General features: G+C 45.1%; 1 protein-coding gene and 1 long non-coding RNA gene across 5 annotated transcripts in view; one reads left to right on the top strand and one right to left on the bottom strand.

The window, feature by feature from the left end:
- Window positions 1-504: 504 nt before the first annotated feature.
- LOC122494718 lies at window positions 505-3,087 on the bottom strand. Of its 2 annotated transcripts, XR_006300256.1 has the most exons (3): window positions 2,674-2,997; window positions 2,145-2,315; window positions 505-551 (listed from the first exon to the last, which is right to left on the bottom strand). It is a non-coding gene; the product is annotated as an uncharacterized LOC122494718 (long non-coding RNA). The 2 variants fall into 2 exon arrangements; XR_006300255.1 differs by lacking the exon at window positions 505-551 and having other exon boundaries at window positions 2,674-3,087.
- ZNF667 (zinc finger protein 667) overlaps window positions 1,959-26,716 on the top strand; it is a 28,478-nt gene continuing 3,720 nt past the window's right edge. The window contains exons 1-4 of one of the 3 annotated variants that reach the window (XM_043600064.1): window positions 1,959-2,055; window positions 13,852-13,943; window positions 16,622-16,748; window positions 18,063-18,155. In XM_043600064.1, the coding sequence (XP_043455999.1) occupies window positions 13,884-13,943; window positions 16,622-16,748; window positions 18,063-18,155 (280 nt within the window). In that variant the 5' untranslated portion in view covers window positions 1,959-2,055; window positions 13,852-13,883. Of the gene's footprint in view, window positions 2,056-3,124; window positions 3,293-3,632; window positions 3,720-13,851; window positions 13,944-16,621; window positions 16,749-18,062; window positions 18,156-26,716 lie in introns of those variants that run through there. The other 2 variants (XM_043600063.1, XM_043600065.1) reach the window with 2 other exon arrangements.

The raw sequence follows: 26,716 nt of genomic DNA, 5'->3' as shown, positions 1-26,716 counted from the left end.
TCAGGTCATGATCTCGCGGTCCGTGAGTTCGAGCCCCGTGTCAGGCTCTGTGCTGACAGCTCAGAGCCTGGAGCCTGTTTCAGATTCTGTGTCTCCCTGTCTCTGACCCTCCCCCGTTCATGCTCTGTCTCTCTCTGTCTCAAAAATAAATAAAAGTTAAAAAAAAATGACCATATATTTGGTTAGGTTACAAAGAATGCATCAGTATGTCCAAAAATTGAAATTACAAGTGTCATTTATGCTCACAATGCAGGAAATGAAGAGATTTAAAGGAGAACATGAAAACCTAAATAAAGGATGCTTACAACAAGAAATTATAAAACATTTCCATTAAACAACTCTAGGGTAAAAAGGAAAACATGAATGAAAATTATGAAATTTGTACAATTTCAAAACAAAGTTAAAAATGAACATCAAAATTATAGGGGCACCTGGGTGGCTTAATCACTTGAGGATCCGATTCTTGATTTCCGCTCAGGTCATGGTGTCAGGGTCATGGGATTGAGACCCTCATCAGACTCCCAGTACAGAGACTGCTTGAGATATTCTCTCTCTCTAAAAAACAAAAACCCACATTATCTAAATTGCATGAAATTCTTTCAAACCATCTTATGTGATGACATAATGGATAAATATCAGAATATTCTTAAATTACAGTGTGTTATATGAATGTTGTACTCTACTCCTATTTGCTTATTTACTGTAAGGGTCGTTTATTTTACTGTGATCTCCATGACTTTGGAGACCACCTCTATTTTGTTATGATTCTATCATTTTACATCCACTTGGGAAAATACTTGGTACGTAATAGAAACTAAAATATTGGATAAATAAAAGAATAAGTGAAATGAAATAGACAAAAATGGCTTAAGATAAAGCTCTGGAATATCATTGTGACTTTGTGTCAGAAATCTCTGGTTTGAACCTTGGCTCCCAAATTTTCACTTGTCAAGAAACAGTGTTAATGTCTTCGAGCCTCAGTTCTTTCTGTATGCCTAAACTAGCAGTATTCATTTATCCATGCATTCATTCCTGAATTCAGTTAGCAGCCTCTTGGCCAGTGGATGCCCACCCCACAGTGAATTCCGTAGGGAAAGCACCTTCCCAGACAGCAGGTGCTAGCTTCCAGGTGTCAGCAGAGGTACCGCCAGCACCACCAGGTACTGACGAATCTCCCAGTTCAAGAAGCAGCTTGCTCCAGGGGAAAAAAAAACCCGAAGGGGTGCAAAGAGCAGGGGTTTTGGAGTCAGCAAGACCCGGGTTCAAAAACACGCTCCGATCTTTGCTAGCTGTGTGACCTTGGGTGAGTTAACCTGACCTCCCTGTGCCTCCGTTTATGCACGTGGAGACCAGAGAGCTCAGTAGAAACAACAGTAGGGTTAAAAGGATTAAAGAAAACTTTAAGTGCAAATGACACTTTTGACCTGGGGCAGCAATGTGCCAGCTGCTAGCAGTGGTGGTAGTGAAAGTCCTAATACCCGTTAGCTGCTATTTTGATGATCACCACCACCTTGGCACACAACTGGGAATGCAGAAACTAGTGCCTTACACATTTATTCTTAGTACCTAGTCCCAGAGGGCACCACCACAAACCCAGGGTTTCCCCCACACGTGGTGCCATGTAGTGCTGTGTAGTAAGAAACAGGTATTTGTTCTTCGCCCCTTCCCGGCCTGGAGCTCCCCAACCCTAGGAATTTCCTAAGTGCTGAGGGGGAAGGCTCTCTTTTGTTATGTTAACGAACAGGAAATCGAGGGAAACTCCTTTGGTGGGGCTGGTTGCCAGGGGAACCAAGCCAGCGGGCGAGGGTTAGAACTTTTAATCCCACCCCCTGACCTCGGTGCCGGGGAGAGGGGCTGGAAATTGAGTTCCATCACCATTAGCCAATGGTTTCATCCAGAGTGCCTTTGCGGTGTAGCCTCTTCCGAAAAAGGACGCGGTTCAGAGCGCTTCCGGGTCGGTGAACGCGTGGAGGCGCTGGAAGAGTGGAAGCTTCCCCCTGTGCACCTCTTCCAGGGCCATTTCTGGGTTACGTCCTTTTGTAACGCTGGTGACTGGTAAGTAAGACGCCTCTCCCAGGCCCGTGATCCGCCGTTGGCATATTAAGCCCTCGGAGGAGGGTCCCCAGAAACTCTGACCTACAGACCTGGAACTGGGGTCCGGTGGGGGAGGGGGGCGAGCGCCGTCCTGGGGGCTGAGCCGTCGCCAGCGAGATAGGGTCAGAATTAGGGTGGATCGTAGCACACGCCAGTGGGGCCATTGTTCGACGGCGGGGAGAGTCCACACTGCGACTGCAGTCAGGATTGTACACACGCGCCTATAAAAACGCAAAAACAGAGTCTCCACAAAATTAGTCACCGTGGTGTCACGCACACAAACATACGCTTGCACAAACGGTGGTTTCTGTGCACACCCCCAGTCGGTTTCTGTGGTTCCCTACACACACACACACACACACACACACACACAGAGTCATCCAGAGTCAGACGGTAATTTAAGGTTCTGTAGGCTCACCTCTGCCGTGGTGCCAAAGCAGCCAGAGACGACACACCTGCGGGCACGAGCATACACACTCAACCCCGGTGTTTCCCCCTCACACACGCAAAACACAATCACAAACACAGGGCCTCAGAAGATACAGTGGCACAAAATGGGCCTCACGGACTCAGACGTACCGTCACAACCCGGGACTCACGCCCAGGTGCCAGGGGCGGGTCCACACCGCACACCTCTCAGAGAATCCGGGGGACGAGGCGGTCACCTCAGATGCCGCCACTGCGCGCGCGGCCGCCCGACGCTCCTCTCTGCGCGCCGCCGCGTCCCCACGCGTCGCAGGGGCTCCCGGGAGATGTAGGCTGCGGGCCAGAGAGGCGCAGCGCAAGGGACTCTGGGGAACCTTCGTTCTACGTTGGCGCGAACGAGATTCTACTTCTGGCCTGAGCACCGTCCCTGGGTCCCTCTACCCGGTCTTTTCGACTCCGGGCCGGACAGATCTCGATACGCGCAGACCGGGAGGTCTGCCCCACGTTGTGGGCCTGGCCCCGCTGCGCCCCGGAGGCTCCTGGGGGCTGCGGACTGAGATCGCAGTACGCACGCGCAACCGCAGGGGAGCCCCGCTCCCAGTACCGCCGAGCGCCGCAGTGCAAGCCCACGCACGGGAACCTGCGGGTGTGCTAGCCGGTGAGGGAGGCCAACTGCGGAGGCTGGGTTGGGTTCCCTGGCTCGCAGAAAGCCCCTCGCGCCTCAGGGCATCCACATGATTTAACTGGAGAACCGTGGCCCCGGGAGCTCCAGGTACACTCTCTGTACGTGCGCGCGGCTCTACTGCTGCGTGGGTTGTGCGGGGGCGGGGCTCGGCCTGGCGCGCGCTTCGGTGCAGGGGTTGCGGGGGCGTGCTTGCGTAAGTGTCTGTTGCATGTGAGGGGGCGGGCCTCAGGCTCAGCGTGTGGGGAGTCCCCTCGCCCCCGCCCGAGGAGAGTGAGCGCGTGCACGCCGCGTGGCTTTGTTTAGGGGCGGGGCCCGGCGCGCTCGGGGAGGTCCGGGGCGGGGCGGTGGCCTGCTACGTGTTGTGCGTGTGAGGGGGCGGGGCCGGCGGTTGCTCCTGGGGGGGGGGTCTCCGAGGGGAGTGCGCAGGCGCGGAGGGGCACTAGGGGGCGCGGGGTGCCGCGCAGTTGTCGGAGTGGTCTCCGCCGGGACCCGGCCCGGGAGGACTGAGTTGAATGTGAGCGTGGGTCTGTAAGACTGTGGGGTTGTGTGTCTGCGTGCGGTCGTGAGGGGGCGCGGGCCGGGGGTTGCGCGGGTCATGACTCAGTGTGGATTCCTGACGAGGCCTCGCGGGGTCGTGAGGGGTCGTGGGCCTGGGGCGGCGCAGGGTCGTGACGCAGTGTGGGTTCTGGCGGGGCTGCGCGGGTCGTGAGGGGACGCGGGGTCCTGAGGTGGGGTGAGGCTGCGGGTCCGGAGCGGCGCGGGGTCGGCGGCGCGCGCCAGTGGCAGCGCTGAGGGGAGCACGGGGTCTGGGACCTCACGTGAGGTGGTCGGCGTTCTGCGTCGTGTGTGTGTGTGTGTGTGTGTGTGTGTGTGTGTGTGTGTGTGTGTGACAGAGAGAGACAGAGAGAGACAGACAGACAGGCAGACCGTGGGCAGGTGGGCGCGCGTCCGAGGACCGCCGTGCGCGGTGGTCGTTTGTAAGACAGGAAAGATGTTTGGACAGCCGGGAGTGGGTATGTGGGTGCGTGGGTGCTGCTCCGAGGCCTCGTGCTGGTGGGGCGCGTTTGTGTGCGCCCCAGACCGACGGGGTCGTTTCTCGCCGACGGCTGTGCGACTTGGGCGGGTGAGAGTGCGTGTGCCGTCGTCTCCCCCTTCCCTGTGCAGGCGTCCCTGTGGGAGGGTTCCCCGCGGTCACGCCGGGGAGACACCCCGCCCGCGGCTTGGCGCCGCTTAAGTAAGCGCCGTGTCGGGGCAGAGGTAGGGGTGCGGTGGTGAACGCTGCCGTTTGCATTTCCGAGCTTGGGGGTGCGCGGTCGGCCTTTCCCAGCTGAGGGGCGCTGCCCCCCGTAGCCGAGCCTGCGAGCCTGCCTTCGAGTGTATTTGAAGTGGGGGGCAGAGCCCTGCTGGCTCTGGGACCGGTCTCCTCTGCAGCAGCCCCGGGGCTCCAGGTTCCATCGCTCACTAGTCGTGCGACCCCGGGAGAGGTCACTCCGCTGCCCAAAACAGGGGCGGTTCATAATGCCGGGCTTGGGGTGAGCCTGGAGTAGAAGGGTGCCTGGCCCGAGTAAGCCGCAGTGGGCGGTAATCGCTTAATGACTGGCGTAGTCACCCCAGGGGTCTCACACCCGGGAAAAATCCGAGGGAGGAACATCCGAAGTTGAGCCTCGGAGTAGAGGTTTCAGGCCCACCTAGAAAGTAACCTTGAAGGCCAGGTTGGAGCTTAGGTCCGGAGCTTCATAGTCGGGTCTTGGGAGGGCAGTAGCAGGGTGTGTGAGGGGAGACCAGCGGCTCAGGGTCTTCCAGGGTGGACGTGTCCCTGGGGAGCTTGTGGGGTGAATAACCTGGGTCGGAGGCGGCAGAGCCTGAGGGGAAGGATTTGCTGATAACACAGGGGTCTGGAGATTTTTTCCCTGTCTGCCCAGGCGTCTTCCTTCTTTGAGTTGTGGATTCTTCGGGCCAGGTAATTTTTGTGTAGGGGCGGGGTGGGGGGGGGCGCTGCCCTGCCCTGCCCTGCCCTGCCCTGCCTACTGTAGGATGTTTAGCATTATCTCTGGCCTCTAGCCATCAGATGGCCGTAGCAGAGCCCCCCCCACCCTTTCCCCCACGTGTGAAAGCAGAAACCTTTCCCTACGTTGCCGGGTGTCCCCTGGAGGGCAGGATCGTCAGAGCTGTGATGAAGGCACACCGTGGACTCCCTCAAGGGGTGCAGATAGGAAAGAGGGCGAGGGGCTGGAGGAAAGAAGACATAAGGATGATGTTGTCTACCCGAGAAGAGAATGTGTCTGCGGCCTGCCCGAGTCACTCACTCCGTAGTCCAGCGGCTGCCATGGGTCAGGCGCTGTGCCAGTTATCGGACAAGACAGGTTACTACTCTCCATCTGGGACTGGCATTCAGGAGGAAGACGGTTCAATTTATGACAAGCGGTGGCAAGCGTTTTGTTGGGTAAAGCAGGGTGATGGGATTAGGGACTAAGCACAGGATCAATACCCAGGCTTCCCGCGGGCATCTCATTCGGTTCCAAAGCCGGTAGTGGCCACCATCAGTGACTTGGTGGTATCCTTTGGTTGGGGAATCCAAGAGTTTGGCTTTGAGGTCATCGTAGGCTTTTCTTCTTCAACACTGAGGTGTGGGTTTCTACTGGAGAGGTCAGACCTTCAGCCCCGCCCCAAGGCTCATAGAGACTGGGGTAATGGTTCTAAACTATGGGTTCCCATTAGCATCTCCTTTAAAAAGAAATGCCCAGGGGGCAACTGGGTGGCTCAGTTGGTCGAACCACCCGACTTCAGCTCAGGTCATGATCTCACGGTTCATGGGTTTGAGCCCCGTGTCGGGCTCTGTGCTGACAGCTCAGAGCCTGGAGCCTGTTTCGGATCCTGTGTCTCCCTCTCTCTCTGCTCCTCCCCTGCTTGCACTCTTGTCTCTCTGAAAAATAAATAAACATTAAAAAATTTTTTTTAAAAATAAAAAGAAGTGCCCAGACTTGGTTCTCAGAGATTCTGATTTAATTAGTCTGCCGTTGGGCACAGCCATCAATATTTATTAAAAGGCTCCTGAGACATTTTAATGTGCAAACAAGGTTGAGAGCTGTAGCTCCGAGAGCTTACTTGAGTAATTAGGTTAGTTAATTTGGTAGAGGAAGAGGAGGAGACATGAGTGACAAGTGCTTTCAATATTTTATCCAAGACAGTCTTGACAGCTGTGCTTTCCTGCATCAGGGACGTTCCTAGCCCCGTCCTACAAGTGAGGAAATCTGTTCCTGTGCGAAGCCCATATTTTCTGTTACAGGTAGACTAGGGTCCTTAAGGAAAGTATCTTGTTATCTTGGCCTCTGGGACTGGCAGGATCAGAGTAGGGGTGATCGTCAAATATTTGATAGCTGGTACAGCAAAAGCTGACTTTTTTTTTTTTAATATATGAAATTTATTGTCAAATTGGTTTCCATACAACACCCAGTGCTCATCCCAAAAGGTGCCCTCCTCAATACCCATCACCCACCCTCCCCGCCCTCCCACCCCCCATCAACTCTCAGTTTGTTCTCAGTTTTTTTTTTTTCAACGTTTATTTATTTTTGGGACAGAGAGAGACAGAGCATGAATGGGGGAGGGGCAGAGAGAGAGGGAGACACAGAATCGGAAACAGGCTCCAGGCTCTGAGCCATCAGCCCAGAGCCCGACGCGGGGCTCGAACTCCCGGACCGCGAGATCGTGACCTGGCTGAAGTCGGACGCTTAACCGACTGCGCCACCCAGGCGCCCCTGTTCTCAGTTTTTAACAGTCTCTTATGAGCAAAAGCTGACTTTGAAGGGAAGCAATGAGATTGCTCATTAAGTGCCTGGTTCTCAGGTACATTAGGACCTGCCCCCAGTTCAGTGCTCAGCACAGCCCCCCAGGATCACAGAGATGTTGGGGCTGAGAGGAAGAACCCTAGTTGTCTGCTCCTGAGGAGAGGCATGGCCGCTGCCCAGTATGTCTTTGAAACTTGTTCCCATCCTGGTTTTTGCCAACCTCATTTTAGGATCAGGTAGTTAGCTTTGTATTGGGGCGCCTGGGTGGCTCAGTTGGTTGTCTGACTCAGGTCATGGTCTCACGATTCGTGGTTTTCAGGCCCCACATCAGGCTCTGTGCTGTCAGCTCAGAGCCTGGAACCTACTTCTGATTCTATATCTCCCTCTCTCTCTGCTCCTCTGCTGCTTGCACTTTGAGTCTCACAAAAAAGGAATAAATGTTAAAAAAAAAAAAAGTTAGCTTTGTATTAAATTTAAATTGCCAAGCCCTTTCCACGCTACGTTTGAGTCTCAGAAGACAGGCTAGGTGTACTGTTCTCCCCTGAGGTAGTGTGGGATTTACACGATTTTATTTGTGTTGCTTTGAAGAAGTAGTTATATGTGCATGAAGCATGATGCCAAAGTGCAGATGGGGTGGGGGGATGGTGAATTTTTGAGTTTTCTTTTCCCATGCCAAGTAACTTAGGTTCTCTCTTCAGAGACGGTCACTGCTGCCAATGTCATGATTATTTTTCCAGAACATGTCTGCCTTTTCAAACATATATATTATGTTTTCCATATTTCGTTTTCTCTAAGTGGTTTTTCTGTTCCTTTTTCACTGTCATTACATCACATCATGGAGATCATTTCACGCAATTCGTGTACAGCAGATTTCTCCACCTTGGCACAGTTGACGTTCTCTGCTTTGGGGTGCTATCTTGTGCAATGTAGGGTGTTGAACAGCATCTTGGCCTCTATCCACTAGATGCCAGGAACAGTACAACCACCACCCCATCTGTGACAACCACAAATGTCCCCAAACATTGCAAGTGTCCCCTGGGTGCAAAATTGTCCTCAACGAAGAAGCACTGATGTGGTGTTACTTTGTTCCTTTTAAGATTTACCTGGTGTCGCATCATGTTCACGTAACACTCACTTAGCCATTTCCCTATTGATGGGCAATTTGGTTGTCTCCAATCTCTTGGTAACTTACATTTGTTCAGCCCTGGCACTGTTTAAAGTGTGTTACCTGCTTTCACTCATTTAGTCTTCAGAACAGTTCTGTGGCGTCAGTTGCTTGCGTCATTCGCCAGCGGAGGAAGCAGAGGCCCAGAGAGTACACTAGGGAAGGGTAGCAGAGTTAGAAGTTGAACCCAGACAGCCTCCAGGCACAAGTCCTTCACCACAGGACCATACTGCCTCTTCCCATAAGTCTTGCCACACTGGATGCTCTTGTGTGTCGTTTTATCCACATGCAAGGACTTCCAAAGACGAATACCAGAAATGAGGTTTACTATGTTGAGGGGGTGTGTGCCTTCAGTTTTCAAAGATGTTTCCAAATTATCCTCCTTTGAGGTGGTGGCAGTTTCTCTCCAGTCAGCACTCTGTGAGAATTCTACCCACAGCCTTTTCAGTGGATCTCAGGCTTCCTTGGTCTTTGGGATGCTTGGTGTAAACTGAGATAAAAGTGAGAAGAGAAGGAAGGGAAGAAATTACCATGTGCCTGTGGCTGAAAATAACTCTTGAAAAAGGTAGCTCATGTAAACTTCTAACAGCTAATGGTGAGGCAGGTTTTCTTTTCTCCAGTAATCGGCAGAGGCAAACTTTGAATCTGGAATACTCTAATACCAAACTGCTGTTCTTTCTTCTCCAGCAGTGCTGGGCTCCTCAGAGAAAATGGTTTTGTGGACAAGGATTGTGCTTTTCTAGATTGGGTTGCACGGCTGAGTTCAGGCAGCTATGAGAAACCACAGGATGGACATGATGCCACTTCCTGCAGTAATCTGTTGTACTTGAATTGGAAGGGAAAAAAGCCAAGGGATGTACTGATCTGGTAAATAGTTTAAAGTATGATTACATTAATACAGGCTCAGGTTTATTATGACATAGGATGCCGAAGTCATGTGGATGTTTCAAAATGAAATAGAACCAACCAGCAGTAGTTTTCTATAATGAGGAAACTGCCTTGGGGTGTGTCGCACAGAACTAGGCATTACCTCTATGCTTTGGGAATGATAATTAAAAGTAGAACTCCCAGGCAAAGAATTGAGCTTTATTTTCAGGCTGTGTGGCTGCGGAGTGCTGGGGCTGGCTCACACCAGTTCACAGACCTGTTCTGTACACCTTTCCCCAGCTGTAAGCTCAGTGACATCAGTTTGGTAGCTTACGGTGGGGCCCTAATGGGAGTGTTTACACCATGGAAATTGGCAAGGGCCACAAATCACTTAACACACCCCTGCCCTGGAGTCTAATGCAGAGAGAATTCAGGCATCTAAGACTTTTGGTAGGCCCCCTTGTCTGAGGCTGAAAATTTCACGCTTCTTCTCTTCATGGCTTGGTCTTTCTGATGACCACACCCTGTCCAGGAGCCCACCCAGAGTCACCTCATTGAAACAAGAAACATTCCTAGTGTTCTTATCACTTAAGCATTTACAAGGGTTTTAGGAGTTCCGTGGTACCAAGGAGGAAGGCAGAGACCAGTGTATGCCTTTTTAGTTCTCTCACACTTAGTGCATTAGCAATGAGAGCTGCGGAGAAAAGAGAAGTCAGGGCTGGGCAAGGGAGACTGGGAGCGGTAGGTAGGAGGGTGGGAGGCAGGTTGCAGTGTTACTAGACAGGTTAGGGTGAGACTGGTAGAGAGTGAGATTGGAACAAAGAGAGAAAGGAGTGAGGAAGTGAGGCAGGGCTGTGGTAGCAAATTCTGGGACTGGCAGGGAGGCCTGCATGAGGAAGGAGAGAAATGTAGGATCTGAGTTCAAGTTTTGTTAAGCCTCAGGACAACTTCAGTAGTTCTGTATTGTTCTTGTTTAACGGGAGAAAAATGGCAGAGAGGTTCAGTAACGTGGCCGTGGTAACACAGCTAATGAAAATAGCCATCACACTTGGGTGGTCTGACTCCAGAGTGATGTTTGACACAGCCCTTCCCTCTGACCCAGAGTGGTTAGTGGGATATCTGGATCACCCTCAGCTTGAATCTGGGCTCTGCCAGTTCCCAGCCTTATATGACCTTGGGCAAGTAATCCCTACTTCTCTGTGCTTCATTTTCCTCGTCTGGAAATGGCACTAATGAGAGTACCTGCCCCAGCAAGTTAGGAGCGAGGATTAAATGATGATCTTCACAAAAGTGCCCTGTATTTATTCATCTTAGTATTAATCTTAGGATTGCTACTCTTGCTTATTACTGCTTTTCTCTCTCTCTCTCTCTCTTTTAATGTTTATTTTTTAAGAGAGACTGAGGGAGGCGCAGAATCCAAAGCAGGCTCTAGGCTCTGAGCTGTTAGCACAGAGCCCCATGCGGGGCTTGAACCCACGAGCACTGAGATCATGGCCTGAACCAAAGTTGGTTCTTTAACTGACGGAGCTCCCCCAGGTGCCCTGCTTTTCTCTTTTAAAGAGAGAAGCGTAGGGGCGCCTGGGTGGCGCAGTCGGTTAAGCGTCCGACTTCAGCCAGGTCACGATCTCGAGGTCCGGGAGTTCGAGCCCCGCGTCAGGCTCTGGGCTGATGGCTCAGAGCCTGGAGCCTGTTTCCGATTCTGTGTCTCCCTCTCTCTCTGCCCCTCCCCCGTTCATGCTCTGTCTCTCTCTGTCCCAAAAATAAATAAACGTTGAAAAAAAATTTTTTTAAAGAGAGAAGCGTAATAACCAAACATTCTTCTGGCTAGGTTCCCTTAAACAGTACAAGGTCATCTTCTGACTTGCATTTTGTAATTTTTTTTTTAAAGTTTTTTTTATTTGTTGAGAGAGAGAGGGGGAGAGAATGATCTGGAGAGGGGGACATAGGATCCAAAGCAGGCTCTGTGCTGACAGCAGAAAGCCCAATGTAGGGCTTGAAGTCTTAAACCATGAGATCATGCATGACCTGAGCTGAAGTTAGACACTTAACTGGCTGAGCCACCCAGGCTCCCCAATGACTTGGGATTTTGAATCAAAACATGACCGTTTTCGAACTTGAAACTTAATTATGGCCTTGGTTTCATTTATCTTCCCTAACCCCACCCTCAAGGGAGAAAAAAAAAAAAGAACATCTGTAGAGAGAAACATTCCTATTTCCATCCTCCAGACCGTATGCTGCTATTCCTTTGTCATAAAAAAAAAACAAAAAACAATTTGTGACGTATCCACTTTTGTTGGCACTGGGGTGTGATGATGGTATTCTTCAGGTGTGCTGAAGCATTTAGGTGTGAACTTCTATCATGTCTGTTACTTTGAAATGATTTCAGAAAAAAAGGAAAATGTTAACACTTGGTAAAAAGTAATCAGGTGTTCATTTTATTGTTCTTTTTCCTAGATTTCAAATTTTTCAAAATGGAAATTATACTCCCATTTCTGCCTTTTCTAGACCCTGGCCTTCTCCAAAAGACAAGTTTAGAGGGCTTGGAATGACTGCTATTAGAAGTGTTTCTGTGTAAGATGATTTTGGCATAAAATGGTCACACTCCACTCCCAATTTCAGCATGCAAGGAAGCATTGTGGACTGGTTATTGATTCAGTGAACAAGAAACTCTTGAGCACTGCTCTGTGCCAGGCATGTTATTAGCTCCCAGAACAGTGAATGCAGCAGTCAAAGTGCTTGTTCTCATGGAGCCCAAGTTAAGGTGAAGGAGATTGTTCCTACATAAACATAAACAAGCCGTTTTCAGGAGGCAGCTTGTGCTATGAAGGAAATGGGGCAATAGAATGGTGTAGACTCTAGTAGAGAGTAGTTGTCCTGTGGAAATGTAACGCAAGACATACAGTTTTTAATTTTCCAGCAGCAACATTGGAAAAATTTAAAAAAAATCATTACAGTTAATTTTAGCATATTTTATTTAACTTAATATATTCTAAGCATCAACTTGTAATCAATATAAACAATTACCAATGAGATATTTTACATTCTTTTCATACTAAGTCTTTGAAATCTGTGTTTTTTATACATGCAGTGTACCTTAATTCAGATACATAATTTACATTATTTGATCTGTATTTAAATTTCATAAAACTTACCATTGGAAAAGTAGATTCACACAGCCAGTTTCAAACATCCTTCAAAGTTTTACAGTAAATTGAAGATTAGTTTTTAATTTAATTTTTTATTTTTTTATTGTTATTTTTTAATGTTTATTTTAGATACAGAGTGTGAGTGGGGACAGTGGGGGCAGAGAGAGAGAGGAGGACACAGAATCCAAATCAGGCTTCAGGCACCAAGCTGTCAACCCACAAAAGGCAAGATCATGGGGCTCGAACCCATGAAAGGCAAGATCATGACCTGAGCCGAAGTCAGATGCTTTAACTGACTGAGCCACCCATGCACCCCTTTATTTATTTTTTTAATTTAAAAAAATTTTTTTTTAATTTTATTTGAGAGCATGAGTGGGGAATGGGGACAGAGGGAGAGAGAATCTTAAGCAGGCTCCACTTTCAGTGTGGAGCCTGATTCAGGACTTGATCACCCCGGGGTCATGGCCTGCACCAAAATCAAGAGTCAGACGCTTAACCAACTGAGCCACCCAGGCGCCCCAGTGTTTAATTTTAGATAACTAAATTTTAATTCATTTATTTTAATATTATTTTGTTATGACTTTAGTGATAAATTAATTGAAATTAAATAACATTAAACACTCAATGGCACTAGTCTTCTTTCTAGAACTCAGTTGTCACCAGTGGCACCATGTGCCAATGACACGCATGTAGAAAAACAGGTTCAGAGTGATAGAGGGGGCCTAATCCAGGCCACTGAAGTCTCTGCTGGATTTACGCATACCTGCCTAATGAGTTCCTTCTTCAGCTCCTGTGTCCCCTCCACCCCTCACCAGCAGACACAGTTCATTCACCACATAGCCACCCAATAAGTTTTGTTAAATGTTAAGTCGGATCTATCACTCTTCAGACCCCTGCTCCCTCAGTGATGTCTTATCACACTTAGGATCAATTCCAAGTGCTTCTGACCGTCTTCATGACGTGGCTCTCTCCTGACCTCAGCCATCTCCTAGGCCACCACTCTCTGCCTCATTCTTCAGCACACCATTCACTTCCCTATACACACCAAGCACGTGCCTGCTGTAGGGTCTTTGCACCTGTTGTATCTCTACCTAGAATGTTCTTCTCCAAGTGCCTCACGCACTACATTCAAACCTTAACTCAATGTTGCATCCTCTGAGAGGCCTCTCCCAACCACTCCATCACTCTACCCCTTCCTCTGTGTTTTTTTTTTTTTTTTTTTAATATAGCAATGATCTCAGCTGACACTGTTCTGTATGCCCCACTGTTCTGTATTGCCCATTCCTGTTGGAGTAAAGTACATGGAAGCTGGTATTTCTCTGCTTTAACTCTCTTTTTTCCCCAACACCTGGGACATGCTTGGCACATAGTAGAAACTGAACAAATGCTTGCCAAATGAATGGATAGGTGTCTTCGTGTCTCTTTTGCCTCCTGATCTGGAACCTTTTGTTGTCTTGGGAGCAGATAGCATTGGCCATTGCCCTTTCCCAACCCTGAGAAGGGGCAGGAATGCCGCAGAAATTGTTCTGTCATCCCTCCGTGTGTGTCTATGCATGTGTGTGTGTGTGTGCGCGCGTGTACGTGCATGGGTAACCAGGGGGAGGGGCCAGGGGATTTGTATCCTAAAGACTCTGGGAACACCCAAAAGGACCTGTCGTCCTCATGATTTCTCTTCTCCCCCAGCCCCACCTTCTCAGCCCTCTGCCCTTCTTCAAATGCGGACCCTCAACGGGGAGGAAAGGATGCCTGCTGCACGAGGGAAGTCCAAGTCCAAGGTAAATAGCGATTCTTCTTGGGGGGAAGTTTCATCTTATAAGACATAGGCCATTTGCTTTCCTTCCATGGAAACTTCTTACCTGACAGAATCCCATCCAAGACCTGTTTCTGTTTCCTCCCATCACCATGGAGGGTAGGAGCATAAGAGCTCTAGCACCCCACGTACCACTCAGTGCCTGCCTCTCCTTTTTTCTCAGTGTACCCATGGCCATTCACCTATTTGTTCAGCATCTTCAGGGTGTCTGCCAGCGCCATTCCTCAGACAGAAGAGGGGAGCCACCATGATTTCTCGAGGTAGACCTGAGTGCCCAGGCAAGACCTCTGAGGCAGAGGAAGATTCGAGGTTGTGCTCTAGAGTTAATCTGTTAATGTTGCTTTGTTTTCACTTGTACAACCCATACATACAAGGAGGAAATCAATCTCTGTGTAAGAAATTCCACATAATCTTTTTTTTTTTTTTTTTTTTTAAATTTTTTTTTTTCAACGTTTATTTATTTTTGGGACAGAGAGAGACAGAGCATGAACGGGGGAGGGGCAGAGAGAGAGGGAGACACAGAATCGGAAACAGGCTCCAGGCTCCGAGCCATCATCAGCCCAGAGCCCGACGCGGGGCTTGAACTCCCGGACCGCGAGATCGTGACCTGGCTGAAGTCGGACGCTTAACCGACTGCGCCACCCAGGCGCCCCATAAATTCCACCTAATCTTATATTCAGATTGGGTTTGTTGGAATCAGGCCAGTGAGTCAACCTCCTATTAAAAAACACGGTTCACCACTTAAAAAAAATTTTCTTTTGACGTTTATTTATTATTGAGAGACAGAGAGAGAGAGAGAGCGTGAGCAGGGGAGGGGCAGAGAGAGGAGGAGACACAGAATCCGAAGCAGGCTCCAGGCTATGAGCTGTCAGCACAGAGCCCGACGTGGGGCTCGAACTTACAAACCATGAGATCATGATCTGAGCTGAAGTCAGACACTTAACCAACTGAGCCACCCAGGCGCCCCGGTGCTTCACCACTTTAGATGATGAACTGATTTTCTACAGTAAACACCTTGAATGAAATTTCTCTAACAAACATTTTTGCCCTATAAGTTATGTGTGTTTGTACTCTGTTGTTGTTATAACAAATTTCTGCAAACTTGGCCGCTCAATCAGCATGTATTTATGGCACACAGTTCGTGCATGGGTCAGAGGTCAGGCAGAGAGCAGCTTGGCCTGCCTTAGGTCTCACGAGGCTGAAATAAAGGTGTCGCTTGGTTCTGTGGTCCCATCTGAGGTTCAGGGTCTACTTCTAAACTCATTGGTTATTAGCATATTCAGTTCTTTCTTTCATCGTGGTCCCCTTCCATTTTCAAGCCAGCAATAGCAGGTCAAATCAGGCTTCAGAAATCCCTGACTTCCTTTCTGTTCTCTTCCAGCTACAGAAAATTCCCCACTGTTAGGGCTCCTGTGATTACATCACCCACCTAGATAATCCAGGATAATCTCCCTATTTAAGATCAACTGATTAGTAACCTTGATTACATCTACGAAGAAGCTTGGGCCTGTGTAGTTTAGTCACATGCTCTTTATAGAGTATGTGGTTAGGAGCATGAATCAGAAGCCAGCTGCTCAGATTGAATTCCATCTCCTCCATTCACTAGTTGTGGATCTTCCATAAATCACCTCCCCTTCTGGGCCTCCTGTTTACTCATCTGTAACATTGCTGTGATCCTCTCAGCAGTGCCCCAGTCACTGGCTAACATGAGTCAGTACCTGTAGGGTACTTAGAAAAATGCTTTGCCTTTGTCAGTGCCCAGTAAATCCAAGTTGCTATGCTTTTTATGTGGCAGTCTTTATTTATTTTTTAGAGAGTGTATGAGTCAGGGAAGGGGGCAGAAGGGGAGAGAATCTTTTTTTTTTTTTTTTATGTTTATTTATTTATTTTTGAGAGACAGAGAGAATGAGCATGGGAGGGACAGAGAGAGGGGGAGACACAGAATCTGAAGCAGGCTGCAGGCTCTAAGCTGTCATCACAGAGCCTGACGCGGGGCTTGAACCCACGAGCTGTGAGATCATGACCTGAGCCGAAGTCGGACGCTCAACTGACTGAGCCACCCAGGCACCCCTGGGAGAGAATCTTAAGCAGGATCCACCACATGCAGAGCAGAGCCTGATGCTGGGCTTGATCCCACAACCTAGGATCGTGATGTGAGCCAAAATCAAGAGTCGGATGCTCAACTGACTGAGCCACCCAGGTGCCCCTGTGATAGTCTTTTTTTTTTTTTTTTTTTTTTTTTTTAATTACTTATTTTTGAGAGTGAGAGCAGGGGAGGGGCAGAGAGAGAGGGAGACACAGAATCTGAAGCAGGCTCCAGGCTATGGGCTGTCAACACAGCGCCTGACATGGGGCTCAATCCCACGAACCATGAGATCATGACCTGAGCTGAAGTTGGATGCTCAACTGACTGAGCCACCCAGGCGCTCCGACACAGTCTTTGATAATAGCTAAATCATATCATATTGTGTTGTATTTATTTTATTTTAATATACCTGCCCCTCTTGGCCTCAGAACCCCAAATGTTTCCTGAAAAGATTCCTGGCACCATTTATGTCCCCTTTTAGGAACAAGTTTCTTGTTGTCTCTAGCCATGTGGAAGCATAAGCCCATGATGAAAGGACATGTGATTTTCTGTTTTAGGTGCCAGTGACATTTGGGGATTTAGCCATCTATTTCTCCCAGGAAGAGTGGGAGTGGCTGAGCCCCATTCAGAAGGATCTGTATGAAGATGTCATGTTGGAAAACTACCAGAATCTGGTCTCACTCGGTAAGGCCTGCCCCCGCCCCCCACCACCATAATCCACAACCAGCCTATTGTGGGACATAAATTAGTCTAGTCAGGAAAACAGAAGCCACTACAGTTTTGTTTTATTAACAGCTGTATTGATGTGTAACTCACATATATATACAATGTATATAATTCAGTGGTTTTAAATATTTATAGAGTTGTACATCCATCACCACAGTCAGTTTTAGAACATTTTTATTACCCTGAAAGAAATCCCAGACCCATTAGCAACCACTCTTCATTTCTCCTTGCCCACTAATTCCTTTAGATTAGGCAAACACTAATCCACTTTCTGTCTCTATGAATTTGCCTGTTCTTGGCTTTTCATAGAAATGGAATCATAGGTATGTGGTACTTTTGTGCCTGACTTCTTTCACTTAACATAATGTTTTTGAGGTTCATCTGCATTGTAGCATGTATCAGTGCCCCCTTCTTTTTATGGCCAATAATATTCTACATTTTATTTATCCATTCATCAGTTGATGGGCCTTTGGGCAGTTTTTAACTGGAGCTATTATGAATGTGCTGCTGTGAACATTCGTGTATGAATATTTTTGTGGACATGTATTTTCATTTCTTCGGGGTATATACCTAGGAGTGGAATTGCTATCATATGGTAACTATATATGTAACTTTTTGAGGGCACCCTCAAAATTTTTGAGAGAATTTAATAAAAGGAATCAGCAGGTACTGTTAAAAGGTAACTAGTGGACACAGCTGATTGATAGATGATAACTGTAGGTTGCAGCCACCACCATCCTTGGGCTAGGCATACAAAGGGGAGAGTTTGGGGTTTTTAGGGCTTGAAGGGACTCACACTTCTGAAGGAAGAGAGAGGTGTGCTGACTAGTCTGTTACAGTCATGAAGAGTCAGGCTGAGGCTTGTTCTGAGAGTGCAGGAAAAAGAAAAATGAAAACCAGCAGAGCCCCTGGTGGTGGTTGCTGGTTGGTTGCTGGTGGATGCTGATAGGGAGCTGCTGATGAAGAAGTGTGGATTGCAGAGCCCCAGCCCCTCGACCCAAAACAGATCAAAGAAGGTGGGAGTGGGAGCTAAAGGCAATAGACTCAGGAGTTTCTGGCCTGACTTTTCAAGACCATAGTTGGCTTTGTAGAGTTAGAAATGAGCACCACCTCTCACTGTAACTGAACTTTCATCCTCCTTTTCCGCCTGCCCTTTACGTCTTCTGTGTACCCTTTGTGGTCATTAACCCCCGTTCCCATTGACATGGGGCTTGGCCCTGACATCTGTGGCATCCACATCCTGCTCAGTTCTGATATTTTTCCCGAATGCAGGACTTTCCTTTCGGAGACCAAATGTGATCACCTTATTGGAGAAAGGGAAAGCACCTTGGATGGTGGAGCCAGTGAGAAAACGCCGGGGCTTGGGTGAGTGACAGAACCAAAGCCTATACACTGCCATTATGTGTAAGAGCGCCCTGCATCTTGAGGGGGCAACCTCTTGATATTTGAGAGCTCCCAGTTTCCTTACCTTAAAGGCCCCAGGCCTGAGAAGAAAATTCCAGTCTCTTTTGTGCAAGCTCTAGAAGGAGAATAACCAACATTTAATAAACCTTTAGTAGGTAACAGACATACTTTAAGTATAGGTTCCTCCCAGTCCTCTAAGGTAGGTATTATTATTTCTGGTCTATATATGAGGAAACTGAAGATCAGAAGAGTTCAGTGACTTGCTTACGGTAACCCAGCTAGGAAGTGGCATTAGAGCTAGGTTTGAACCCCAGTTTCTGGTCTCAGAAGCTCAGTTCTTAATGCCCTCATCCCAGCCTTCCCTGCCTCAGCATTTCCCTTCAGAGAAAGCATATTCCACCTTCTCTCATGATAGTATTTCTAATGATAATGTTCAAGCTCACATCATTCCTTCATTCTTTAAAAAAAAAAAAATTTCCGCAACTGTTCACTTTGACTACTTTCCAAGAGCTCATTCTCTTTTCTGATAGATTCTTTTTTTATCAGGTTATTTTTACTTACTTAAACAGTTTTATAAGAATTTTTTAGTTGTAAAAAAATTCATAATATTGAGTTCATTTTAACCATTTTTAATGTACAGTTAAGTGTATTCACATTGTTGTGCAACAGGTATCAAGAACTTTTTCATCTTCTAATAACTTCTGAAACTATACTCACTAAACACTAATTTCCCTCCACCCCTCCACCCAGCCTTCAGTAGTCACCTTTCTTTATATTTCTCTGATTTTGATTACCGTGGATACTTTGTATGAATGGAATCATACAGTATTTGGTCTTTTATAACTGTTTTTTTTGTTTGTTTTTTGTTTGTTTGTTTGTTTGCTGAGCATAATGTCCTTGAGGTTCATCCATGTTGTAGCCTTTTTTAAGGCTGCATAATACTTCATTATATTTATCACATTTTTTGTATCCATTTATCAATGGATAATTGGGTTGTTCTGCTTTTGGCTACTGTAAATAATACTGCAATGAACATGGGAGTACAGATATGTATTTAAGATCCTGATTTCAGTTTTTTTGGATATGTACCCAGAGGGAGGATTGCTGGATCATATGATAATTTTATTTTTTATTTTCTGGGGAACCTCCGTACTGTTTTCCATAGTGGCTGCACCATTTGTCATTTCCACCAATAGTATACAAGGGTTCCAGTTTTTTGTCAACACTTGTTTTTTTTTTTGTTTTTTTGATAGTGGCCATCCTTACAGGTGTGAGGTGATACTGTGGGTTTGATTTGCATTTCTCTAATGATTAGTGATGTTGAGCATTGGCCATGTGTATAAGTGTCTATTCAGGTCTTTTGCTTGTTTGTTAAAATAGGGTTGTCATCTGTTGTTGTAGTTCTTTATTCTGTGTATTAGTCCCTTATCTGATGGATGATTTGCAATTATTTTCTCTTATTTCATAGATTGCCTTTTCACTCTCTTGATTGTTCCTTTTGACATGCAGATGTAGTCCTATTTTTTTTATTTTGTTGCTTGTGTTTTTTGGTGTCATATCTCAGAAATCAATGCCAAATCTAATGTCTGAAGCTTTTCCCCCAGTGTTTTCTTCTAAGAGTTCAGTAGTTTTATTTTATTTATTTATTTATTTATTTATTTATTTATTTATTTATTTTTAATGTTTATTATTTTTGAGAATGAGAGAGACAGAGAGCAATCAGGGGAGGAGCAGAGAGAGGGAGACAGAATCTGAAGCAGGTTCCAGGCTCTGAGCTGTCAGCACAGAGCCTGATGCAGGGCTTGAACTCATAAATCGCGAGATCATGACCTGAGCTGAAGTCAGACACTCAACCGACTGAGCCACCAGGCACCCCAAGAGTTCAGTAGTTTTAGATTTTACGTTTAGGTCTTTAATCTATTTTGAGTTAAAATTTTTGTTTTTGGAAGAGTGAGAGAGAAGGAATCCCAGGTAGGCTCCCCGCGGTCAGGACAGAGCCCAAGTGGGGCTTGAACCCACAAACAGTGAGGTCATGATCCAAGCCGAAATCTAGAGTGGGATGCCAATCAACTGAGCCACCCAGGTGCCCCCCCCTTGAAGTTTTTTATGTTGTTGTTACTTGGGTTTTGTAGGGTTTTTTTGGGAGAGAGAAAGAGAGTGAGCAGAAGAGAGGGGCAAAGGGAGAGAGAATCTTAAACATGCTCCACCATTCTCAGTGCCGAGCCTGATGCAGGGCTTGATCCCATAACCCTGGGATCATGGCCTGAGCTGAAATCAAGAGTCTGTCACTCAACCCCCTGAGCCACTTACACCTTTATATATAAAGTGTAAGGAAGGGTCCAAGATCATTCTTTCGCATGTAGATACCCAGTTTTCCCAGCCCTGATTGTGAAAGAGACTGCCCTTTTCTCTTGAGTGGTATTGGCCTCCTTATTGAAAATCATTTGACCAGATATGCAAGTGTATATTTCTTGACTTTCTATTCTGTTCTGTTAGTCTTTATATCTATCTTTTATCCACTACCATATCATCTTAATTACTGTTGATTTGTAGTGTGTTTTGAAGGATTTTTTTAAATTGTTTATTTGTTTTCTTTTAGAGAGACCACCTGAGCTGGGGAGAGGGGCAGAGGGAGAGAGACAGAGAATCCCAGACAGGCTCCACACTCAGTATAGAGCCTGATAGGACCCTCGATCCCATGACCCTGGGATTATAAGTGCAGCGAAATCAAGAGTTAGATGCTCAGCCAGCTGAGCCACCCAGGTGCCACAGGCCCTGCTTTTTTAGTATGTTTTGAAATCAGAAAGTGTGAGGCATCTAACTTTGTTTCTTTTTTTCAAGATTGGCTATTTGGGGTCCCTTGACATTGTATATGAATTTTAGGAAAATTTTTTTTCTATTTCTGTAAAAAATGTCATTGGGATTTTGATAGGAATTGCATTGAATCTGTAGATTGCTTTGGGTGGAATATTAAGTCTTCCAGTCCACATGCACAGGATAGCTTTCCATTTATTTGTACCTTTGATGACTTTTTAGCAGTGCTCTGTAGTTTTCCATGTACAAATTGCTTGAGTTAAATTTATTCCTGAATATTTTATCCTTTTTGATGCTATAGTAAATGGGATTGTTTTTCTTGTTTCCCTTTCTGAGTGGTTGTTGTTAGTGTATAGAAACACAACTGATTTGAGTCTTGATTTTGTATCCTGCTGTTTTATTTGATTGGATTTGTTTATTGGTTCAAACATTTTGTATGTCTGTGTGGAATGTTTAGGCTTCTCTACAAAGAAGATCATGTCATCTGTGAACAGGCAGAATGTCACTTCTTTTCCTTTTTTTAATGCTTTTTATTTCTTTTTTTAAAAAACTGCTCTGGTTTGAGGCACCTGGGTGGCTCAGTTGGTTAGGTGTCTGACTTTGGCTCAAGTCATGACCTCACAGTTCATGAGTTTGACCCCTGTCAGCACAGAGCCCGAAGCCTGCTTCGGATTCTGTGTCTTCCTCTCTCTGCCCTTCCCCTGCTTGCATTCTGTCTCAAAAATAAATGAACATTTAAAAATTAAAAAAAAAACAACCCCACTGCTCTGGCTACAACTTCTGGTACTATGTTGAATAGCAGTGGTGAGAGTGAGCATTCTTGCCTTGTTTCTGATCTTAGGAAAGGGTTTTAGTCTTTCCATGTTTACTGTGATATTTGCTGTGGGTTTTTCAATTACGGAGTTTATTATGTTGAGGTAGTTTCTTTCTATTTGTAGATTGTTGAGTGTTTTTATCATGAAAGCGTTTTGAATTTCGTCAAAAGTTTTTTCTGTATCAATTGATCATCATGTGGCTTTTGTCCTTTATTTTGTTAATGTGATGTATAACAGTGATTGATTTTCCCATATTGAACTGTCCTTGCTTTCCAGGTGTAAATCCCACTTGCTCATGTGTGTGATCTTTTTAATGTGCTGTTAAGTTCAGTTTGCTAGTATTTTGTTTAGAATTTTTGCATTAATATGCATCAGAGGTACTCATCTGTAGTTTCCTTTTCTTGTGTTGCCTTTGTCTGATTTTGGTATTAAGGTAAAAGTAGCCTCATATAATGAGTTATCAAGTATTCTTTTTGCTTCTGTCCTCTGAAAGAGATGATGGAGAATTGATATGAGTTCTTTTAAATATTTGTTAGAACTCATCAGCAGATGCATCTGGGCCTGGTGCTTTCTGTTTTGGAAGGTTATTGGTTCTTTTTTTTTTTTTTTTTTTTTTTTTTAAGTTTATTTTGAGGGAGAGAAAGAGCAGGAGGCTGAGAGAGAGCCTGTCAGCACAGAGCCTGATTCAGGGCTTGAACTCCCATGAGATCATGACCTGAGCCAAGCCCGAGTTGGATGCTTAACCAACTGAGCCACCCAGGTGCCCCTATTGATTCAATTTCTTGAATAGATAGAGGCCTATTCACATTTTCTGATTTCTTGTGTGACTTTTGGAATACTGTTCCTTTCAACAAAATGGTCTCTTTCATCTAGGTTATCAAATTTAAGGGCATAGAAGTTGTTCATAGTTTTCCTTTATTATTCTTTTAATTTTCATGAAATGTGTATTTCTGTCGTGTCTTTCATTTCTGATATTAGTAGTTTGTGTTTTCTCTATTTCTTGGCCTAGCTAGAACCTTATCAATTTTAGTGATTTTCAAAGAACCAGGTTTTGGTTTCATTGTATTTTTCTATTGATTTCTTGTTTTCAATTTCAGTGAGTTTTGCTGTAATTCTTATTTTTTTCTGCTTATTTTAATGTTTGTTTTTGAGAGAGAGAGCAGGGGAGGGATAGAGGATCCAAAGTGAGCTCCCCACTGACAGTAGTGAGCCCAATTTGGGACTCAAACTCATTAACCGTAAGATCATGGCCTGAGCCAAAGTCGGATGCTCAACCAACTTGAGCTACCCAGGTGCCCCTCTTCTGCTTATTTTGGATTTGATTTTCTCTTTTAATGTTTTCCTGAGAAGGAAACTTAGATTACTGATATTATGTATTTATTTTGTAAGTTTATTTTTTTGAGAGACCGAGTGTGTGCCAGCAGGGGAGGGGCAGAGAGAGAATCCAAGCAAGCTCCACACCGTCCACGCACAGCCTGATGCAGGGCGTGATCCCACGAACTGTGAGATCATGACCTGAACTGAAATCAAGATTTGGATGCTCAATGGACTGAGTCACCCAGGTGCCCCTCATTTTAGATCTTTGTTCTTTTCTAATGTGCTATATAGTGCTATAAATTTCCCTAGGATAAACACTAGTTTCGTTGCATCCCACAAATTCTGGTAAGTTGTGTTTCTGTTTTCATTTAGTTCAGAATATTTAAAAATTTCTTTTGAGAGTTTTTTTGTTTTGTTTTTTGTTTTTTTTTTTTAATTTGACAGTGCGGGTGCATGAACAGGGAAGGTGCAGAGAGTGGGGGGAGAGGGATTCCCAAGCAGGCTCTGCTTTGTCAGCACAGAGCCTCATGCAGGGCTCTATCTCACAAGCCATGAGATAATAACCTGAGCCAAAATCAAGACTTTGATTCTTAACTGACTGAGTCACCCACATGCCCCTCACGTGTTGTTGAAAATTTAACCTCCAAGTATTTAGGGATTTTCCACTGATCTTTCTGTTACTGATTTCTAGTTTAATTTCATTGTGGTCTGAGAGCACTGTGTGATTTCTATTCGTTGTTAAGGTGTGTTTTAAGGCCTAGAATGTTGTCTGTCTTGGGGAATATTCTGTGTAAGCTTGGGGACAATGTGACTACTACTGTCATTGGATGAAGTGGTCTGTAGATGTCAGTTATATTCAATTGAAAATGGTGTGGTTGAGTTCCCCTGAATTTTCTGCTTGCTCAATCTGTTCATTTATGAGGGAAGGATGTTGAAGTGTTTTAATAACTATGATAGTGGATTCATATATTTCTCCTTGCAGTTTTACAGTTTTTGTTGATTGTAGTTTGATGCTCTGTTGTTAGGCATATACACATTAAGAATTGTTATGTTTTCTGAAGAATTGATTCTTTCATTATGTAATGCCCCTCTTTATCCATGATAACTTTCCATGCTTTTAAGTCTGCTCTGTGTAGAATTAATATAGCTACTCCTGCTTTCTTTTGATTAGTGTTGGCATGGTATATTTCTCTCCATTCATTTACTTTTTAAAAAATTTATTAATGTACTGTTTAATTTACATCCAAGTTAGCACATGGTGCAACAATGATTTCAGGAGTAGATTCCTTAATGCCCCTTACCCATTTAGTCCATCCCCCCTCCCACAACCCCTTCAGCAACTCTGTGTTCTCTATATTTAGGAGTCTCTTATGTTTTGTCCCCCTCCCTGTTTTTATATTATTTTTGCTACCCTTTCCTTATGTTCATCTGTTTAGTATCTTAAATTCCACATGAGTGAACTTGTATGATATTTGTCTTTCTCTAATTTCACTTAGCATAATACCCTCTAGTTCCATCCACATAGTTGCAAATGGCAAGATTTCATTCATTTTGATTGCTGAGTGATACTGTGTTGGGTATATATACCACATCTTCTTTATCCATCCATTCATTTACTTTTAATCTATGTCTAATCTATATCTAAAGTGGGTTTTTTACAGACAGACAACACACAATTGGGCCATGTTTTTTAATTCACCCTGACAGTCTCTTTTAATTGTTACAGTAATTATACTGTTGACATTCAAAGTGATTACTCATATAGTTGGATTGATATCTACTTCTGTACATAATAAATATTTTTTATTGTCTTTATTCCTGCTTTTGTCTTCTCTTTTTCTGCTTGTTGTGGTTTTATTTTGTTTTTTGTTTATGTATTTTTAAGTAGGCTCTACACCCAGTGTGGGGCTTGAACTCAAACCCTGAGATCAAGAGTTGCATGCTCCACCAACTGAGCCAGCCAGGCGCCCCTCTGCCTATTGTGTTTAAAATTTTTTTTTTTTTTTAACGTTTATTTATTTTTGAGACAGAGAGAGAGCATGAACGGGGGAGGGTCAGAGAGAGGGAGACACAGAATCTGAAACAGGCTCCAGGCTCTGAGCTGTCAGCACAGAGCCCGACGCGGGGCTCGAACCCACGGACCGCGAGATCATGACCTGAGCCAAAGTCGGCCGCTTAACCGACTGAGCCACCCAGGCGTCCCATGCCTATTGTGTTTTTAAACGAGCATTTCATATGATTCCAGTGTTACCAATTATACTTTTTTGTTTTTTAAGTGGTTGCCTTAGAGTTTACAGTATACCTTTACAACTAATCCAAGTCCACTTTCAGGTACCAGTATATCACTTCATGGGACTGTGCCTTATAATAACAAAATAATGCTAATTTCTTCCTCCCATCACCTGTATCATTGTTATCATTCATTTCATTTATATATAAATATGATAAGCATGTATATATTACATGTACATACATAAGATGAAAAGATGACCAAACATTATTGAATACATTGATGCTATTATTTTGAATAAACTATTACTGTTAGGTCAGTTAAGAATAAGAAAAATAGGGGTGCCTGGGTGGCTCAGTCGTTGGGTGTCTGATTCTTGGTTCCAGCTCAGATCATGATCTCACAATTTGTGAAATCAAGCCCCACGTCGAGCTCTAGGCTGACAGCACGGAACCTGCTTGAGATTCTCTGTCTCTCAAACTTTAAAATGAAAATGATAAGAAAAATAAAGGTTTTTTTCTTTTTTTTTTTTTCCTTCACTTATTGTTTCTTCATTGCTCTTCTTTTCTTTCTTCTTTCTCCTAGTAGTCTCGTAATACGTTTGTCACTTTTTTGTAGTTGTCCCATGGTCTTTGGATATTCTGTTCTCTTTTTTTCAGTCTTTATTTACTGTGCTTTCCAAGTTTTAAGGGTTTTTTTTTTTTTTTTAAGTTTATTTTTATTTAGAGAGCAAGAAAGCACGTGAGCATGAGCAAGGTAGGGGCAGAGAGAGAGAGGGAGGATCCCAAGCAGGCTCCACACCATCAGTGTAGAGCCTGACACAGGGCTCAGACTCACAAACTGTGAGATCGTAACATGAGCCAAAATGAAGGGTCAGATGTTGAACTGACTGAGCCACCCAGGAGCCCCTGATTTTTAAGAATTCTAATTTACCAATAGAATAAATCCTTTAGCTCTCAGAATCTTTCTTCAGCTGTGTCGAATTCTGTCCAAGTCATTCTTTATTTCTGTTACAGTGTTTTTGATCTCAAACATTTTGTTTTGGTTCTGAGAATTTCCATCTCTCTGCTTACATTGCCCATCTGTTCTAATACGCTGTATACTATATCATTAGAGTCCTTAACATGTTAATCAATATTAAATTTCTGGTCTGAGAATTAATAGCATCCCTGCCATATCAGTCTGATTTTGATGCTTGCTCTTTCTCTTCAAATTGGGTTATTTGCCTTTTGGTGTGCCTTGTAATTTTTTTTTACTTGCCAGAGGTTATGTACCAGGTAAAAGGAACTATTGTAAACAGCCCTTTAGTGATGTGTGATGGGTGAGGTGTGTCTTTTAGGGAGCCT

Source organism: Prionailurus bengalensis, chromosome E2 (assembly GCF_016509475.1).
Source record: "Prionailurus bengalensis isolate Pbe53 chromosome E2, Fcat_Pben_1.1_paternal_pri, whole genome shotgun sequence".
Classification (NCBI taxonomy): domain Eukaryota; kingdom Metazoa; phylum Chordata; class Mammalia; order Carnivora; family Felidae; genus Prionailurus; species Prionailurus bengalensis.
Note: the sequence above shows the minus strand (reverse complement) of the source record. Positions and strands in the feature narration are given on the sequence as shown.